This window comes from Solanum lycopersicum, chromosome 7, assembly GCF_036512215.1.
Source record: "Solanum lycopersicum chromosome 7, SLM_r2.1".
Lineage (NCBI taxonomy): Eukaryota > Viridiplantae > Streptophyta > Magnoliopsida > Solanales > Solanaceae > Solanum > Solanum lycopersicum.
In genome coordinates, this window is record NC_090806.1 from 37,788,071 (window position 1) to 37,808,973 (window position 20,903).

At 41.5% G+C, this 20,903-nt stretch overlaps 2 protein-coding genes across 2 annotated transcripts; both read right to left on the reverse strand.

Moving 5' to 3' along the window:
* Nucleotides 1–630: 630 nt before the first annotated feature.
* On the reverse strand, nucleotides 631–1,713 carry LOC138337417 (uncharacterized). Its single transcript, XM_069287326.1, has 3 exons — nucleotides 1,552–1,713; nucleotides 1,148–1,444; nucleotides 631–792 (listed from the first exon to the last, which is right to left on the reverse strand). The coding sequence occupies exons 1-3, from the start codon at nucleotides 1,711–1,713 to the stop codon at nucleotides 631–633; spliced, it is 621 nt and encodes a 206-aa protein (XP_069143427.1).
* A 3,772-nt stretch (nucleotides 1,714–5,485) lies between these two features.
* Nucleotides 5,486–17,676, reverse strand: LOC138337418 (uncharacterized). Its single transcript, XM_069287327.1, has 3 exons — nucleotides 17,502–17,676; nucleotides 16,262–16,740; nucleotides 5,486–6,052 (listed from the first exon to the last, which is right to left on the reverse strand). The coding sequence occupies exons 1-3, from the start codon at nucleotides 17,674–17,676 to the stop codon at nucleotides 5,486–5,488; spliced, it is 1,221 nt and encodes a 406-aa protein (XP_069143428.1).
* Between the last annotated feature and the right edge of the window lie 3,227 nt (nucleotides 17,677–20,903).

The following is a 20,903-nucleotide window of genomic DNA, read 5'->3' on the forward strand; positions in this document are numbered from 1 at the left end:
ATAGGTGGGAGTAAGAGGTTTTGTCCAGCTCTTAACAGCCTCAGTCTTCTTCGGGTCTACCTCCACACCTTTGTCGGACACAACATGACTTAGGAAGGTCACTGATCTAAGCCAGAATTCACACTTGCTGAATTTGGCATACAACTGATGTTGTCTAAGTAGCTGCAAGGTTAGTATCAAATGTTGTTCATGCTCTTCCTTGGTCTTAGAGTAGATGAGAATGTCATCAATGAATACTATGACGAAAGAGTCAAGGTATTCACGGAAGACCCTGTTCATAAGATCTATAAATATAGCTAGTACATTAGTGAGACCAAATGACATGACTAGGAACTCATAATTACCATACAGGGTACGAAAGGCTATCTTTGGGATACCTTCATTCCTAAACCTAAGCTTATGGTACCATGAACGAAGATCAATCTTTGAGAAGAAACTAGACCCTTGAAGCTGATCGAATAAGTCATCTATTCTAGGAAGTGGATACTTATTCTTGATAGTGACTTTGTTAAGATGCCGATAATCGATACACATTATAAGGGTTCTATCTTTCTTTTTCACAAACAACACTGGAGCGCACTAAGGGGATATGCTCGGCTGAGTGAAACCCTTATCAGTGAGATCTTTTAACTACACCTTCAACTCATTGAGTTCAACTGAAGCCATTTTGTAAGGAGGAATCGAAATTGGTTTAGTGTCGGGTTCCAAGTAAATACCAAAGTCAATCTTTCGGAGGGGAGGAACTCTAGGGAAATAATCAGGAAACACATCTTGGAACTCATTCACTACAGGCTGTGAGTCTATGGAAGGAATATCATGATCTAGATCATTACACTCACAAAATCACATAGTAAGCCCTTGGGCATAATTTTATTGGCTTTAAGGTTTGAAATCAAGGGATTAGGACGACTTGAGTTGTACCCCTTCTAGACCAGCTTTACTTCATTAGGGAAACGAAATTTCATAACCTTACTACGTCAATCCTCACAAGCATAGAAACTACGATGCAAGTCCATGACAAGAATGATGTCAAAATCGTTCATAGGTAACTCAACCAAGTATGCCACATAGTCCTACCACCTACAACTATTGGGCAATCCTTGTAAACTCTATCAGTTCTTACATTTTCTCCTAAAGGTGTACTAACCTCTATAGGATCATGCAAAACTTCAGGAAATATCTCAAAAGTGAGAGAAACTAAAGGAGTTACAAAGGAAAGCATATACCTTGGATCAAGTAAGGCATAAACAGAAGCTGAGAATACTTGCAGCATACCTGTGACTACATCAGCGGACTTCTCCTGCTCCTCTCTGCCTTTCAGGGCGTAGAATCTGTTCCTCTTAGGAGGCTCGGCTGCTGCTACAATCTGTGGATTAGGCCTAGGCTGAGCTTTACCTCTAGCCTGACCCCTGTTTTGTGGGCAATCTTTGACCATGTGCCCGCTCTTCCCGAAACCGAGCAAGCATTAGTGCACTGTCTGCACTCTCCACTGTGAGTATGACCACACATGGCACACTCTCTTCTGGGATGCTGCACATCACCTCCATTTACTTTCTTGGGCTCGAGTCTTCCTCCTTTAGGTGATGCACGCTTTCGAGAGTTAGAGTTCCCTGAACTCTGATGCCCCTTTTTAAATCTGGGCTGCTCACGGACGCCGAAGTTGTTCCTGCCGCCACCGTTACTAGGAGCTGCCTGATCAGAAGGTTTAGGCATCCTAACCTCACGGACACCTGATATACCTGATTCGCTCTAATTTACTTCTTGAAACAAAGTAAAAGCAGTGACATCAAGTAAAGAACCCAACTAGTGAAGTTGGGATCGTTCCCACGAGGAAAATGGTTTAGACTTAACTTTATTCTATTATTACTTCTATTTAGTCAATTATTTCTCGAAAACAAATAACTAAAGGGGGGTTTTGATTAATGAAAGCAATTAACTAAATTAAACTAAACAAGTGACAGGTTCAAGTATTGGAGTTTACTCATGTATTGAGAGTAACTAGGGCGTAAGTGTTCCCCATAGGCTCCTAACTCGGTAATTCTAGCTATAACAATCCTTTCCGAGCATCTTACATGCAAAGTGATAAGTTAGGTATCTCTTAATCCTTGGTTCGACATCTAGATAATTTCACTCTGCACCTTGTCCGGCTACATGTGTTGCTTTACTAAACCTCATCTTTACCTCATATTAAGCATCATATTCGATATTTGACTAAGTTGTTACTTCGTACCAACCGACACTATCCTATTAGATAGTATACACTACATCTGTGTTGATAATTCTTTTCCTATTATCTACCGCTGGTCCGGCAAGTATAAATAAGGCGAGTTCTAACGTTGACCATCCATTAAAAAAACTTCTAAGCGAAATAATTATCAATACATGCAAGGCACTGTTCTAGAATCGTTATTTTAGCCAAGTTTTAGCTTGTTATTTACCCATGGTTCCCACAACCCTAGTTATGGAGTTTAGTTACCCATGCTAATAGTCACACAATTCATAATAATAATAATGTAAGAATTCATGCACTTAATTTGATGAGAATGAACAAAATCTAAAAATTTACTTGAATAAATCACAAAACACCCAAAATCGAAAGTTTAATACTAAGACAATAAAACTGAAAATTATTCAAAAGTATAACCCCAAAAATGAGGTTTTTCGAACTATTTATCAGAAACAAAACCTAGTAAAAGAGGGAAATCTATTTAAGGAAAAATCTGCCCAAAATGTGTCTGGGTCGATGACCCTTGTGACGGACCGTCATGGACACGACGGACCATCATGGTCTTCCGTCGCTCCATACTTAGCTCTTTTTCTTCATCAACTCTCTGTTATCCTCGACGGACAGGTGCGATGGACCGTTGCAAGCACGACGGTCCGTTGAGGGGCTTTGTTACACAACACTTAGAATGTTCTAAAGTTGGGTACTGGACTACTCTCTATTAGCACTGATGAATGTGCAGGACGAACCGTCGTGGCTATGACGATCCGTCATGAGCTTCCATAGTCCCATACTTGGTTAGAATTCCCCAACTTCCTTCAGCAGCCATTATCTTCTCATGATGGTTGACCCCTACAGACCGTCACAGTCACGAGGACCTTTGTGGGGTCCATAGGTGGTCACTTATGCAATTTCAGCTCAAAATTTTTGCGTTCTCCTTTGGACAGAATTCCTGGAAATAAATAGAAAACTACATAAAAAATCAATACAAAAAAGGCTTTAGATACAGACTAAACTTAAGGAAAAGGCATTGAAAGTATCGTGAAACCACGATACATCAACATCCTTAACTTAAATTTGTTGTTTGTCCTCAAGACGCACTATGACTCACTACAAAATCTTTGTACAAGAGTATCCGTATTTTAGCTTCCCCAATCATTTGGCTAACAATCCTGATTCTTATCATTATATTCATGCATAATATCACTATTATGCTTGAATTAAATGGGTCAGACCATGACACAGACTGACCACAAACTGAGACCTATCCTCTTCTATCTCTTACCTAGGTGCTAATTTTTCCGGTATTGCAACTAGTGTCCTCACTTCAAAATAACATCCTCATTTTTTCACATAATGATTACAGTTTGAGTATAAGGATTACTTTTCAACACTTTCTCTTAGAACAACTTCAGAACTCATTTACACATATTGCCATAGGCTTGCCCTTATTTTCATTGCTTTAAGTTCGCCATAACAACTGTTAGGATCACGACAAGACTTTAACATAGGCTCAGGGTCAGTTAGGGTATATTTAGGTATATTTTAGTGACTTGCTGCCCTCCTTGACATATCGTCTAAGCTTCCTACCTTTTTATCATTTTATTTCGCCCTATTTCTCAATTTTCTTTCACCTTGCTATTCTCCCTTTCTTCTCCTTATGTGTAAGTGACTCTTATTTTTTCTTGTGTTTATTTTGTTTTTACTCTTGAGTTACTATTGTTTTTTCCTTTATTCCTCTTTATTATTTCAGCCCCACTTTCTGGAGTATTCCTCATAACAGCCACCCTCAACTCATGGCTTTGCCATGAGTCAAGGTTCACAATACCCAAGATTGGGTCATGGAAACAACAAGGTTGTTTTTTGCATTATCCACCCTCAACTTATGATTTTGGAATTAGCTGAGGTGCACATGTCCAAGGAGGGACCAGGGCCAACACATTGTTCCTAGAAAAGATTAGATGGGGTGAAGAAGAAAGATCTATTTTAAGCTCAAACTATTTGGATCAATAAGGGAATACTTAATTTGGTTTTTCTATTAATTTAGGCTAAATATTGACTATTTCAAACAAGGGCTTATGATACTTTCCTAATTGTCTATTACTGCTTACTTTTAGCAGGACTAACCAGATAAGTTATAGCTCAGTACCAATGGTGGAATATTAAAATTGTCCTCACTCTCACTTGATATATAATTACTCTACCAGATTATCAGACTCCTAGTTCGAATCTTAGATTTAGGGTCATGCAATAGTGTATCTCTATGTCATGATTAGAGCCACACATTTATCAATTACTATGCCTAGTCATGCATCATTTTCATTACATCAGGATATTTTTTGTGTTTTAGCCATCATGCTTCAGAGTTATACTATGTACACAAGATATAGACATGCCGGTTCAAAAAAAAAATCAGTCTCTTGGGGAAAAAGAACACAAGCAAGAAAACCCAAAGAGGATCGTGAGTTGGGCTATTCACACTTCACCCTAGCACTCACTTTCTATTTAACCCACCCCCAACAAAAATATATGCAATTGTCCCTAATGCATAAAAGAATCTAAAATAATAGAGTGGTAGGTGAAGAAAACCTGAGGCACAAAGCGCCGACGATCAACAAGCTGGTAGGTCCGGTGTCCTGGAACCCACTCCCTCTGTAGTCTGGAAATCCTCAGTAGTGTGGGAAGTCAAAAAGTTTTAAAAACTTTAATATTCACCGGTCGGGTCGGGTCGGGTTTACAGGTTTTGATGCGATGAGTCCCCGTCAACGGTCTGTCATGGGGGTCCGTCATGCGTGTCCTAACTTAAAAAAATTTGAAAAACATACCTGGGCAAGACGGATGCTTGTGACGGTCCTTCAGCGACTGTCCGTCGATGGGTTGGTCATGCGTGTCTTAACTTAGAAAAATTTGAAAAACATACCTGGGCATGATGGATGCTTGAGCCGGTCCATCGCAAGCGTGACGATCAATCGCAAGCGTGATGGTCTGTAAAGAAAACAAATATTTAGGTGGGACGTTTAAGGAAATAAAAGTAAAGAAACATGCTACTATAACTCAAAAATCACGAAAAACCTATAGGTTGCTAGAGGATACATATTGGGTTGCCTCCCAACCAGCGCTTGATTTAACATTGCGACACGACGTAGGACACTTGATTAATCAGGCTTCATCAAGATGGTATGCCTCGATCACTTCATTCGCTGTTTCAGCATGCCCCAGATAGATTTTGATTTATTGTCAGTTCATCTTAAACCACACACCCTACTTGTTCTCCAACTCAACCGCTCCATGAGGGCATCGTTGGATGATCAAGTAAGGAGCAGTCCATTTGGACTTGAGTTTTCCCGGGAACAAATGCAACCTAGAATTGAATAAAATCACCAAATCTCCAACCATAAAATCACGTTTCTCAATCTTTTGGTCATGGTACTTCTTCATCTTTTCTTTGTAGAGGGCTGAAATTTCATAAGCTTTTAGGCGAAAATCATCAAGCTCGTTCAACCCATTTAACCTCTGTTCAGCAGCTTTATTCCAATCCATTTTAAACTTTTTGAATGCCCACAAGGCTTTATGCTCTAATTCAACCGGTAAGTGACAAGCCTTCCCATATACAAGTTGGTATGGGGACATACCTATGGGAGTCTTGTATGCTGTCCGGTAGGCCCAAAGAGCATCATTAAGCCTCCTTGACCAATCCGTTCTACTAGTATTCACCGTTTTTGGCAAAATGTGCTTAATCTCTCTATTTGACCCCTCAAATTGCCCACTAGTTTGAGGATGGTAAGGAGTGACCACATTATAGTGAACCCCATATTTATCCAATAATCCCTTAAACAATTTGTTGCAAAAGTGGGATCCCCCATCACTAATGATGTAACGACCTGTTTAGTCGTTTTGAGCAGCATATTTTATTTCTGGAAAAACAGGCAGAGACGACGAACCCAACGACGGACCGTCATGGGCACAACGGACCGTCGCAGGGTCTCGTTTCAAAACACTTAGAAAATCTAAAATTGGGTACTGAAAATCGACTCTCTGAACTTCGTAACGGAATGGCAGGACGGACCGTCACAGGCGTGACGGACCGTCACAGATAATTCAGTGGAAATTGAGTCTCTGACCCTTGCGACGACCTGCAGGATGGACCGTTGCAGGCACGACGGGCCGTTGCAGGCACGACGGGCCGTCGCAGGTTGCGCAATCCCAGTCCGGATCGGATTTCTTTATACGTTTTAAGGGATGTTTTTGACTATTCCTGCTTTAATTATAAGGTTAGTGGGTTAATATTAATAACTCAAATTCTTGGGGGTTAAAAGAGGTAACCTTAAGTTAATTAGTGGGGTATTATTGCCATCTTTTATTCTTAATTATATACTAATTTGGGTAAAAGAAAGAGGGTTTGAATAAGAAAACAGAAAGAACAAGAAGGGAGAGAGAGAAACGATCGAGAGAAGAGGAAAGCACCAAGCTTTGAGGATTAACTTGCTTGATTTCAATTCTTTGGTGGAGGTAGGTTATGGTTTTCATGCTATTCGTAGTAAACTCTTAATAGCGAATGATATGTGTTAGTAGTATTGTAAACCTTCTATATGCTTAATTGTATGCTTGCATGAATGATGTGATTATGTAATTGTGAATAAATAAGCATGATGAAGCTATTGAATCCCAAATCTTGAAAAGAAACCCTAATCTACTTTGTTAGTGATGATGCCTTGGTATAAAAGAAGGCTTGATGAACGAAAGTGGTGAGATTAGGGGATCGGGTGCCACGTTCTGGTACCAGGATAGTATATGAGGATCGGGTGTCACGTTCTGACACCAGGATAGAATATGGATCGGGTGCCACGTTCCGGTACCAAGATAGAATATGGATCGGGTGTCACGTTCCGACATCAGGATAGAATATGGATCCGGTGCCACGTTACGGTACCAGGATAGAATATGGATTGGGTGTCACGTTTCGACACTAGGATAGAATATGGATCGGGTGCCACGTTCCGATACCAGGATAGTATATGAGGATTGGGTGTCACATTCCGACACCAGGATAGAATATGGATCGGGTGCCACGTTCCGGTACCAGGATAGAATATGGATCGGGTGTCACGTTCCGACACCAGGATAGAATATGGATCGGGTGCCACGTTCCGGTACCAGGATAGTATATGAGGATCGGGTGTCACGTTTTGACACCAGGATAGAATATGGATCGGGTTCCACGTTTCGGTACCAGGATAGTATATTGAGGAGCGGAGGGTCACGTACCGACACGAGGGGAATAAAGATAATGAATCTTGAAATATGTTAATATATCCAATCTAATGAACTAAATTCCCAAATGAGTATGATGAGGAGGTGTGAGTCCTCATTGATGTGCTTGGTGTTGTAACCAAGGGTTATGGTAACTGTAAATGCTGCATGCTAAGGATAGTAGTTGATTTTATGATATTCCTTAATACATACTGTTTTCTATTTTGAGTTGGCCGATGATATCTACTCAGTACCCGTGTTTTGTACTGACCCCTACTTTTATTGTTTTCTTCTTGTTTATTTGTGGAGTGCAGCAAACGTGCCATCACCTTCGACTCAACAGTAACTCAAGCCAGTCTTACTACATCGGAAATTCAGGGTGAGCTAATGCTTCTAGCTTGGACTGGATCTTCTTCTTCAAGTCTTGATGCCTTGAACTTCCGGCATGGACTAGCTTCTTATGTATTTTTAGCTTCTTAGAATACTCTTAGTTTAGTAATTTGATTATAGATGTTCTTGTGATGATGACTTCCAGATTTTGGAAATAATAATAGTTATTGATTTTATTAATGAGTTTAAGTCTTCCGCATTACTTTATGTTGATATTACCTTGAAATGTTAAGGTTTAGATTGGTTGGTTCGCTCACATAGGAGGGTAAGTGTGGGTGACAGTCGCGGCCCAGATTTGGGTCGTGACAAACTTGGTATCAGAGCATTAGGTTCGTTGGTCTCATCACACAAGAACAGGTCTAGTAGAGTCTTAAGGAACGGTAGGGGGACGCCTTTACTTTTCCTTGAGAGGCTATAAGACTTTAGGAAAATTTCACTCTTTCATTCTTTCTTTCGTGCTACTACTTGAGTCCAATTGGTATCTAGGCGATATGAACTGGTATCTGACCGTCTTCACTCTCTTTTGCAGATGGTTAGAACTAGAGCAACAACTACGCCAACACCAACACCGGCTAGACAAGAAACAACTGAGCCAGCCACTGGGGCTGTGGCTCGAGGAAGAACAACAGCAAGGGGCCGTGGTAGAAGTCGTGGGAGGACGTCCTCTAGGGGAAGAGGACAAGCGCCTAGCCCATCTGATACTAGGGCAGTGACTCCTCCACCGACTGAGGAAGTAATAAGAGAAGGGGAGGATAGGGAAACTGAACAAGTGCAGAATGAGGGATTGCCACCCCAACCTACCCCAGAGATGATCAATCAGGTTTTGGCTTATCTTAGCGGGTTATCTGATCAGGGCCATACACCCCCAATGTTTTCTGCACCAGCACCTCAGGCTCCGGAGGTACAACATGCGGCTACTATGGCTCCCCGCATGGATGTTCCATTGGAAATAGGCACGTTTCCACGTCTGACTACTGGACCTATAATGACAAATGATCAGCATGAACTTTTCAGTAAGTTCTTGAAATTGAAACCTCCAGTCTTCAAGGGTGCGCAATCTGAGGATGCTTATGATTTTCTGGTTGACTGTCATGAGCTACTACACAAGATGGGTATAGTAGAACGGTTTGGTGTTGAGTTCATGAGTTATCAGTTTCAAGGGAACGCCAAAATGTGGTGGCGGTCACATATTGAGTGTCAACCAACAGAGGCACCACCTATGACTTGGGCCTCATTCTCTAGCTTGTTTATGGAGAAGTATATCCCCCGAACTTTGAGGGATAGGAAAAGGGATGAGTTCTTGAGCCTAGAGCAAGGTAGGATGTCGGTCAATGCATATGAGGCTAAGTTTCGTGCATTATCCCGGTATGCCACCCAACTGTGTTTCAGTCCACAAGAGCGAATTCGCCGGTTCGTGAAGGGGTTGAGGTCAGAATTGCAGATTTCGGCCTTACAGATAGCGGCAACGGCAAAATCCTTCCAAGAGGTAGTAGACTTTGTGATAGAAGTGGAAGGAGTGAAGCCAGACGACTTCACCCCGACATCGACATCAAAAAGGTTTCGAAAGGGAGGTGAGTTTAATGGTGCTTACACTAGAGGACAGGGCTCGGGAAGTTACTCAGTCCGACCAATTCAGTCTTCACTACAGACTGTAGTTGGGGGTCCACCTCCGACCGGTCAACACTTCTATGAGAGACCTATGCATGAACCCAGAGAGTGTTATGGATGTGGGGAGATTGGACATATTAAGAGATATTGTCCAAAACAGAGTTACAGACCTCCAAATGTTAGAGGTAGAGGTGGTCATGGCAGAGGCCGTTATTCTGGAGGACGTGGTGGTTGAGGAAATGGTGGTCACCAAAACGGCCGAGGTGATGGGCAAACTGGAGCCACTACATCACAACAAGGTAGGGGCAACGGACAGACGAACGATAGGGCCCATTGTTACGCTTTCCCTGGGCGGTCTGAAGCGGAGGCATCTGATGCTGTCATCACAGGTAATCTTTTGGTTTGTGATTGCATGGCTTCTGTATTGTTTGATCCCGGATCCACATTTTCTTATGTATCTTCCTCATTTGCTAATGGTCTAAATCTACATTGTGAATTACTTGATATGCCTATTCGTGTTTCTACTCCGGTGGGTGAGTCTGTGGTAGTTGAAAAGGTGTATAGGTCTTATTTGGTGAACTTTGTGGGGAGCAACACTTATGTAGATTTGGTTATCTTAGAAATGGATGATTTTGATGTAATTCTGGGTATGACTTGGCTTTCTCCGCAATTTGCGATCTTGGATTGTAATGCTAAAACGGTGATGTTAGCCAAGCCTGGGACAGATCCGTTAGTGTGGGAGGGTGACTACACTTCCAATCCGGTTCGTATCATCTCCTTTCTTCGTGCTAAGAAAATGATTAGTAAAGGATGTTTAGCTTTCTTGGCACATCTCAAGGATGACACTACCCAAGTACCTTCGATTGAGTCGGTTTCAGTGGTCCGTGAGTTTCTGGATGTGTTCCCTGCAGATCTTCCTGGTATGCCACCAGATAGGGATATTGACTTCTGTATCGATCTCGAACCGGGCACACGCCCCATTTCTATACCCCCTTATAGAATGGCTCCCGCAGAGTTAAGAGAGTTAAAGGCACTACTTCAAGAGTTATTGAACAAAGGCTTCATTAGACCAAGTGCATCCCCTTGGGGTGCTCCGGTTTTGTTTGTAAAGAAGAAGGATGGGAGTTTTCGAATGTGTATAGACTACAGACAACTAAACAAGGTAACTATAAAGAACAAGTATCCTCTTTCCCGCATTGATGACTTGTTCGATCAGTTACAAGGTGCTTGTGTCTTCTCTAAGATTGACTTGAGATCCGGTTATCATCAATTGAAAATACGGGCAACGGATGTGCCAAAGACTGCTTTTCGAACGAGGTATGGGCATTACGAATTTGTAGTGATGTCTTTTGGTCTTACGAATGCCCCTGCTGCGTTCATGAGCTTGATGAACGGGATTTTTAAGCCATATTTGGACCTCTTCGTGATCGTATTTGTGGATGATATATTGGTATACTCAAAGAGCAAGAAGGAACATGAAGAGCATTTGAGAATGGTATTGGAAATGTTGAGGGAGAAAAAGCTTTATGCCAAGTTCTCTAAGTGTGAGTTTTGGCTAGATGCAGTGTCCTTCTTGGGGCACGTGGTTTCTAAGGATGGAGTGATGGTGGACCCTTCTAAGATTGAGACAGTGAAGAATTGGGTAAGACCTACTAATGTGTCAGAAATAAGGAGCTTTGTTGGGTTAACTAGCTACTACCGCCGATTCGTCAAGGGATTCTCTTCTATTGCTTCCCAACTGACGAACTTGACTAAGCAAAATGTTCCATTTGTATGGTCAGACGAATGTGAGGAAAGCTTTCAGAAGCTCAAGACTTTGTTGACTACCGCACCTATCCTTACCTTGCCAGTAGAGGGTAAGAACTTCATTGTTTATTGTGATGCATCCTATTCTGGTTTGGGTGCAGTACTAATGCAAGAGAAGAGTGTGATTGCTTATGCTTCAAGGCAATTAAAGGTACATGAACGTAACTATCCAACTCATGATTTGGAATTGGCTGCGGTAGTGTTTGCATTAATGCAATGGAGACACTATTTATATGGGGTTAAGTGTGAGGTCTACACGGATCATCGTAGCCTTCAGTATGTCTTTACTCAGAAGGATTTGAACTTGAGACAGAGGAGATGGATGGAACTACTGAAGGACTACGACATCACTATTTTGTATCATCCGGGGAAGGCAAATGTTGTAGCGGATGCTTTAAGTAGAAAGGCGGGAAACATGGGAAGTCTAGCTCACTTGCAAGCTTCTAGACGCCCACTGGCTAGAGAGGTTCAAACTCTAGCTAATGACTTGATGAGATTAGAAGTAAATGAGAAGGGAGGGTTGTTGGCTTCTGTGGAGGCAAGATCTTCCTTTCTTGACAAGATTAAGGGAAAACAGTCTGATGATGAGAAACTGCGCAGAATTCAAGATAAGGTATTGCGAGGAGAGGCTAAGGAAGCACAAATTGATGAGGAAGGTGTTTTGAGAATCAAGGGAAGGGTATGTGTACCCCGCGTCGATGATTTGATCAACACTATTCTGACAGAGGCTCATAGTTCAAGGTATTCTATACACCCGGGTGCAACCAAGATGTATCGTGACCTAAAGCAACACTTTTGGTGGAGTAGAATGAAGCGTGATATTGTTGACTTCATTGCCAAGTGTCCAAACTGTCAACAAGTAAAGTATGAACACCAAAGGCCCGGGGGAACACTTCAGAGAATGCCCATTCCGGAATGGAAATGGGAGAGAATTGCAATGGACTTTGTGGTTGGTCTTCCAAAGACAATGGGTAAGTATGACTCCATTTGGGTGATTGTTGATAGGTTAACTAAATCTGCTCATTTTATTCCGGTTAAGGTGACTTACAATGCTGAGAAGTTAGCCAAGATCTATATCTCAAAAATCGTTCGATTGCATGGGGTTCCACTATCCATCATATCAGATAGAGGTACGCAGTTTACTTCTAAGTTTTGGAAAACATTGCATGCGGAATTGGGTACTAGGTTGGACCTTAGTACTGCGTTCCATCCTCAGACCGATGGTCAGTCTGAGCAAACGATTCAAGTGTTTGAGGATATGCTTCGTGCATGTGTGATAGAGTTTGGTGGTCATTGGGATAGCTTCCTACCCTTAGCGGAGTTTTCATACAATAATAGCTATCACTCAAGCATTGATATGGCTCCATTTGAAGCATTGTATGGTAGGAGATGTAGGTCTCCCATTGGTTGGTTTGATGCGTTCGAGGTTAGACCTTGGGGTACTGATCTCTTGAGGGATTCGATGGAAAAAGTGAAGTCTATTCAAGAAAAGCTTCTAGCGGCGCAAAGTAGACAAAAAGAATATGCAGATCGAAGGGTTAGAGACTTAGAGTTTATGGAGGGTGAACAAGTCTTGTTGAAAGTTTCACCAATGAAAGGGGTGATACGGTTTGGTAAAAGGGGTAAACTAAGTCCAAGGTACATTGGACCATTTGAAGTACTTAAGCGAGTAGGAGAGGTGGCTTATGAGTTAGCCTTGCCTCCAGGGCTGTCCGGAGTACATCCGGTATTCCATGTGTCGATGTTGAAAAGATACCATGGGGATGGAAACTACATTATCCATTGGGATTCAGTTTTGCTTGATGAGAACTTGTCTTATGAGGAAGAGCCTGTTGCTATTTTAGATAGAGAAGTTCGCAAGTTGAGGTCAAGAGAGATTGCATCCATCAAGGTGCAATGGAAGAATCGACCCGTTGAAGAAGCCACTTGGGAGAAAGAGGCGGATATGCGAGAAAAATACCCACATCTGTTTACAGATTCAGGTACTCCTTTTCGCCCTTGTTTTCCTTCTTGTGATCGTTCGGGGACGAACGATGGGTAAATTGGTATCTATTGTAACGACCTGTTTAGTCGTTTTGAGCAGCAGATTTTATTTCTGGAAAAACAGGCAGAGGCGACGAACCCAACGACGGACCGTCATGGGCACGACGGACCGTCGCAGGGTCTCGTTTCAAAACACTTAGAAAATCTGAAATTGGGTACTGAAAATCGACTCTCTGAACTTCGTAACGGAATGGCAGGACGGACCGTCACAGGCGTGACGGACCGTCACAGATAATTCAGTGGAAATTGAGTCTCTGACCCTTGCGACGACCTGCAGCACGGACCGTCGCAGGCACGACGGGCCGTCGCAGGCACGACGGGCCGTCGCAGGTTGCGCAATCCCAGTCCGGATCGGATTTCTTTATACATTTTAAGGGACGTTTTTGACTATTCCTGCTTTAATTATAAGGTTAGTGGGTCAATATTAATAACTCAAATTCTTGGGGGTTAAAAGAGGTAACCTTAAGTTAATTAGTGGGGTATTATTGCCATCTTTTATTCTTAATTATATACTAATTTGGGTAAAAGAAAGAGGGTTTGAATAAGAAAACAGAAAGAACAAGAAGGGAGAGAGAGAAACGATCGAGAGAAGAGGAAAGCACCAAGCTTTGAGGATTAACTTGCTTGATTTCAATTCTTCGGTGGAGGTAGGTTATGGTTTTCATGCTATTCGTAGTAAACTCTTAATAGCGAATGATATGTGTTAGTAGTATTGTAAACCTTCTATATGCTTAATTGTATGCTTGCATGAATGATGTGATTATGTAATTGTGAATAAATAAGCATGATGAAGCTATTGAATCCCAAATCTTGAAAAGAAACCCTAATCTACTTTGTTAGTGATGATACCTTGGTATAAAAGAAGGCTTGATGAACGAAAGTGGTGAGATTAGGGGATCGGGTACCACGTTCCGGTACTAGGATAGTATATGAGGATCGGGTGTCACATTCCGACACCAGGATAGAATATGGATCGGGTGCCACGTTCCGGTACCAGGATATAATATGGATCGGGTGTCACGTTCCGACACCAGGATAGAATATGGATCGGGTGCCACGTTCCAGTACCAGGATAGAATATGGATCGGGTGTCACGTTCCGACACCAGGATAGAATATGGATCGGGTGCCACGTTCCGGTACCAGGATAGTATATGAGGATCGGGTGTCATGTTCCGACACCAGGATAGAATATGGATCGGGTGCCACGTTTCGATACCAGGATAGAATATGGATCGGGTGTCACGTTTCGACACCAGGATAGAATATGGATCGGGTGCCACGTTCCGATACCAGGATAGTATATGAGGATCGGGTGTCACGTTCCGACACCAGGATAGAATATGGATTGGGTGCCACGTTCCGGTACCAGGATAGTATATTGAGGAGCGGAGTGTCACGTACCGACACGAGGGGAATAAAGATAATGAATCTTGAAATATGTTAATATATCCAATCTAATGAACTAAATTCCCAAATGAGTATGATGAGGAGGTGTGAGTCCTCATTGATGTGCTTGGTGTTGTAACCAAGGGTTATGGTAACTGTAAATGCTGCATGCTAAGGATAGTAGTTGATTTTATGATATTGCTTAATACATACTGTTTTCTATTTTGAGTTGGCCGATGATATCTACTCAGTACCCGTGTTTTGTACTGACCCCTACTTTTATTGTTTTCTTCTTGTTTATTTGTGGAGTGCAGCAAACGTGCCGTCACCTTCGACTCAACAGTAACTCAAGCCAGTCTTACTACATCGGAAATTCAGGGTGAGCTAATGCTTCTAGCTTGGACTGGATCTTCTTCTTCAAGTCTTGATACCTTGAACTTCCGGCATGGACTAGCTTCTTATGTATTTTTAGCTTCTTAGAATACTCTTAGTTTAGTAATTTGATTATAGATGTTCTTGTGATGATGACTTCCAGATTTTGGGAATAATAATAGTTATTGATTTTATTAATGAGTTTAAGTCTTCCGCATTACTTTATGTTGATATTACCTTGAAATGTTAAGGTTTAGATTGGTTGGTTCGCTCACATAGGAGGGTAAGTGTGGGTGCCAGTCGCGGCCCGGATTTGGGTCGTGACAAATGATTGCCCTTAGGGTGCAAATTCGGGAAAATATATTTATCTATCATTAATATTCCTAGAATTACTACACAACTCTTTCTTAAATCAACAAACAAATTGATTGAGAAATTCATCTACAATAATGAAATGAATCAAGAAAAAATTAATAATAATAAAAAAATTCACTTTACAAGAACGCGGTGACACTCTTTCCTTCATTATTTGCGAGTGCGATAGCATCCACCCATTTAGACATATAATCAACCGCTACTAGAATGTACCTAATCCCATGAGAACTCACAAAAGGGACCATAAAGTCAATACCCCACACATCAAATAGATCAATATCAAGAATGGGATTTAAAGGGAGCTCTTGCTTTCTCGATATGCCACCATCTCTTTGGCATCTATCACATACCTTAGCGAACTCATGATAATCTTGGTGGATGGTTTGCCAATAGTATACACATTGCAAGATCTGTTGAGCGGTCAGGATACCACTATGATGTCCACCTACGAGTGAAGAATGGCATGCCTCCAAAACACTCAACATCTCAACTTCTGGCACACAACGCCGAATAATACCATCGGCACAAATCCTATACAAATATGGCTCATCCCAATAGAATTTTTTTCACATCATACATGAATTTTTTCCTTTGATGAAAGTACAAGTCATATGGGACGATATCGCTAGCTAGATGATTCACAAAATCTGCAAACCAGGGAATCAAGTCTTGAGAGGCAACAATACATGCTCATCGGAAAAAGTATCATCGATTTCATTCTTATCTCCCAACTATCTTATTGCTTCATATTCTAAATGGGACAACTGATCAACAACTTGATTTTTGGTCCCTTTTCTATCATTACCTCAAAGTCAAATTCTTGCAATAATAATACCCAACGAATCAACTTCGGTTTTGCATCCTTCTTTGCCATCAAATATCTCAAAGTAGAATGATTAGTATGCAATCTAACCCTAGTGCCAAGCAAATAGGATTGAGATATCTCAAAAGCAAAGACTACTGCAAGGAGATCTTGCTCAGTCAAGGTGAAGTTCTTTTGGGCTTCATTTAAGGCTTTACCAGCATAGTAAATGGGGTGAAGGATTTTGTCCCTTCTTTGCCCCAATACCACACCAAAAGCAACCGCACTAGAATCACACATTACCTCAAATGGGTTGCTCCAACTCGGCGAAATAATGATAGGTTCAGAGACAAACTTTTCTTTCAACTCACCAAATGCCTTATGACAGGATTCATCAAAATAAAATTTACACTCTTTCTCAAGCAACTTGCACAAAGGATGCACAATTTTTGAAAAATCCTTGATGAACCTCCGGTAAAAATCTGCATGCCCAAGAAAGGTTCTCACACCTTTTACAGAAATAGGTGGGGGAAGTCTCTCTATTACCTTGACTTTAGCTCGATCAACCTCTACCACCTTCTCTAAAATGAAATGACCCAATACAATACCCTCTCTCACCATGAAGTGACATTTTTCCTAATTTAGTACTAGATTGCAGTCTTCACATCTCTTAGGAACCTCAAGTTAATGACTCAAACACCGCTCAAAGGAGTCACCAACCACAGAAAAATCATCCATAAACACCTCAGTAGTGTCTTCCACCATATCGGAGAATATCGACATTATACATCTCTGAAATATGGCGGGTGCATTGCACAACCCAAACAACATTCTCTTGAACGCAAAGGTCCCATATTAACAAGTAATGGTGGTTTTCTCTTGATCTTCCGGTGCAAAAGAAACCTGTTTATACCCCGAATAACCATCAAGAAAACAGTACAACCCCTTTTCGGCAGGTCTATCCAATATCTGATCCATGAAGGGCATAGGAAAATGGTCTTTTTTGGTCCATGCATTTAATTTCCGGTAATCCGTACACACCCTCCAACAAGTCACCGATCTCTTTGGAACAAACTCATTTTTCTCATTGGGGACCACATTTATTCCCTTTTTCTTAGGTACACACTGAATAGGGCATACCCAACTACTAATTTTGGATCCTCCTTAATAGATGGTTTTGCAAATGAAGATTCGCGATGTTGCATATCTAACTCAAATTTCTTTGGTTTAAAATGAACATTACCTCGATCAAGTACCGCGACCAATGAACCATACTCTTCAATGCCCTCACTATGAAAATTCATGATCACTGCCGCCAATGCTTCTACACCCAGACGCTTTTCAATTTGTACCTCAGATGACTCTTCAACTCTGTAGGATATATCAGATACCGATTGGAGCTCACCACTCTTCCTCATGGACCTAGAAATGTTGAAGGTCACTTCTTCATTGTTCAATCGAAATTACATCTGCCCCTTTTCCATATCAACCAAGGCTCTACCCGTAGCAATGAATGGCCTCCGAAGAATAATAGGCACCTCAAAATTGACCTCAAATCAAGAATAAAAAATTGGTTAAAAATATAAACGACTCCACTTTTAATAACACATCATGGAGTATACCAATGGAACTTTTCACCATTCGATCGGCCATCAGTAGCCGCATCGCAGTGGGCTTTGGGTCACCCAAACGCAACTTCTTGTAAATCGAGAGGGGTATGAGATTTATGTTTGCCCCAAGATCACATAATGCTTTCGCAAAATGTAATAACCCGATTGTACAAGGAATAGTGAAAGCACCGGATCTTCGTCATTTGCGCTAGAGATCTTGTAGCAATAGCACTACAATGCTGCATTCTATCATCATCCTAAAAAGTGATTGATCTTTTTTCTTAACCAAATCTTTCATGAACTTGCATAACCGGGAATTTGTTCAAGAGCTTTTACCAAAGGGACATTGATAGAAAGTTGTTTCAACATCATTATAAAATGCCGATATTTACCATCCTCAGTTTTTTTACTAACCTTTGTGGGAAAGTAGGTGGTGGTCTAGGCATGGGGGTCACCTTTTGAATCAGCTCAACATCTTTTTACCGTTTTATCTTCTAACTCACCACTAACCTCCACTACCATATCATCATATATTATCACCTTTTCTACACTAGACGACATAGGTGGGTTAATGGTTTGCTTACAACCTTAATTAGTGATTGTCATACAATGCCCATCACTTTTCAGATTTTGGACAGTGTTACTAGGAAGAGTGCCCGATTGCCGTGTGTCCACAGTTGTAGACAATTGGGCCATTTACAACTCAAGATGCTTAATCGAGATTGCATGTGTATCAACTTTCTGCCCTATACCCATTAAGTCATTCCTTAACTCTTTATTGTGCTCATCACTAGCATTGAACCTCCTCATCATTTTATGCATCATATCCTCAACTCGCGCCATACTATGTCCGCCATCCCTAGGATCAACTTCACAATTTTGAGGTGGAATATAGGGCCCACTCTTATCATTTCTGTTACCATAGTTACCCCGGTTGAAGTTTTTGTCGCGGTTGTAGTTCCCATCTCGGACATAATGACCCTCGCAGTTATAATTGCCATAGTTACCACCTTGGTTTCCTTGACCTTGACGCCGAATCACCTGATTGGATCCTTGGGCGTTTGGCCGGAAACCCCCCGTCTGATCATTCACCGCATAGGAGTCCTTCTTATAGTAATATTCATTATTTGGCAGTGGTGGTTTAGACAAGTAGTTCACGACATTTACCTTTTCTGCACCCCCAACAACATATTTCAACACCAACCCAAGCTCAGTTTTCATTTGAGCCATCTCCTCACGAAGATCATCTGCGACTGAGTTGTGTGCGGATTGGACTGTGAAGGTGTTTATCCCAGTATCCGACTTCCTAGTACTCAAGCTTTATTTTTTCATAGATATTCTCTAACTTTTCAGCGATCTAGGAATAAGGACACCCCCATAAGAACCACCTGCAATCGTCTCCAACACCACTTTGTTATTATCATCTTTTCCCCGATAGGAATACTCATTCAGAGACTCGGCATCTATGCGGTGATTTGGACACTTTGCAAGAATGAAGTAAACCTATCCCAAGAACAGCTAACTAACACTCCCGGTAGTGACACAAAGTTGTTCACTCTATATTTGTGGTTTAATTTCTTAGACATCGGGTAGTGGTGTGCTGAGAAAGCATCCCTCAGTTGATTCCAAGTGAAGATTGAGTTATAGGGGAGCTCAGTAAACCAGATAGCAGCTTCTGCCAACAGTGAGAGAGAAAAAAATCTTAGCCCGATTACATCCATATTCAAATCGGGCCTCCCTACACATCTTTTGCACACTGCCCTTATCTTAGCGATGTGGGCATGTTGATCCTCAGAAGGTAGCCCTGAAAACAAACCTCTGGCAATGAGAATTTGCATCAGACTACTAGTTATGACAAAAGTGTGGCCGTGTGGTAGAGGGGGCAACACGAGTGGCCCATCAGAGTGTGCAATATTTTCATAGCCCCTACAGTACTCTTGAGGGCGTGGAGAGGCAGGTTGTCTCCTTATTTCACCTTCCCCACGAATATAAGGTAATACAGGTTCATGAGTGTTGACCAATGGTGGCATTTGCGGGTCGACCTCATCACCTTGGATGCCCAAATTCTGATTCTTTCTTCTTAAAGTACGCTCTAGTTCGTGCTCAGGTTAAATGACGTGTACTCCACCATTGGTCGATGCTCATAACCATGTATTTCCTGATATTCATGGGGAAGGTGAAATACGGAGACTACTGAGGGAGTCCAGACTATAGAGGGAGTGGGTTTCGGGACATCGAACCCACCAACTTGTTGATTGCCGGAGCTTTGTGCCTCAGGTTTGCTTCACCTACAACTCTATTTTTTTAAATTCTTTTATGAATTGGGGATAATTGCATATCTTTTTGTTGGGGGTGGGGTAAATGGAATGTGAGTGCTATGGTGAAGTATGAGTAGCCCAACTCATGTTCCTCTTTTGGGGTTTTCTTGCCTGTGCTCTTTTTCCCCAAGAGACTGATTATTTTTATTGTTGAACTGACATATCTATATCTTTTGTACATAGTATAACTTTGAAGCATGATGGCTAAAACACAAATAATATCCTGATGTAATGAAAATGATGCATGACTAGGCATAGTAATTGATAAATGTGTGGCTCTAAGCATGACATAGAGATACACTATGGCATGACCCTAAATATAAGATTCGAACTAGGTGTATGACAATCTTGTAGAGTAATGAGATGTCAAGTGGGAGTGAGGAAAATTTGAATATTCCACCATTGGTACTGAGCTAGAATTTTCCTGGTTAGTCCTGCTAAAAGCAAGCCGTAATAGACAATTAGGAAAGGATCATAGGCCCATGTTAAAAATAGTCAATATTTAGCCTAAGATAACAGAAAAACCAAATGAAGTTATCCCTTATTTATCCAAATAGTTTTACCTTAAAATAAATCTTTCTTCTTCACCCCATCTGATCTTTTTTAGGAACAATGTGTTGGCCTTGGTCCCTCCTTGAACATGTGCACCTCAGCTAATGTCAAAAGAATAAGTTAAGGATGTCTAATGTAGAAAACAACCTTGTCGTGTCCCTGATG

What these genes read in the sequence shown, in the direction of transcription:
- LOC138337417 (XM_069287326.1), bottom strand. Translation starts at nt 1,713, where the DNA reads ATGCCTAAACCTTCTGATCAGGCAGCTCCTAGTAACGGTGGCGGCAGG. An exon ending in GAAGACTCGAGCCCAAGAAA is followed by an intron (nt 1,445 to 1,551) that starts GTAAATGGAGGT and finishes GGTTTCGGGAAG; the next exon opens with AGCGGGCACATGGTCAAAGA. An exon ending in TTTTGCATGATCCTATAGAG is followed by an intron (nt 793 to 1,147) that starts GTTAGTACACCT and finishes ATAGACTCACAG; the next exon opens with CCTGTAGTGAATGAGTTCCA.
- LOC138337418 (XM_069287327.1), bottom strand. Translation starts at nt 17,676, where the DNA reads ATGAGGAAGAGTGGTGAGCTCCAATCGGTATCTGATATATCCTACAGA. An exon ending in GGTCGCGGTACTTGATCGAG is followed by an intron (nt 16,741 to 17,501) that starts GTAATGTTCATT and finishes TTGGGCATGCAG; the next exon opens with ATTTTTACCGGAGGTTCATC. An exon ending in TGCAAGAATTTGACTTTGAG is followed by an intron (nt 6,053 to 16,261) that starts GTAATGATAGAA and finishes AAATTGTTTAAG; the next exon opens with GGATTATTGGATAAATATGG.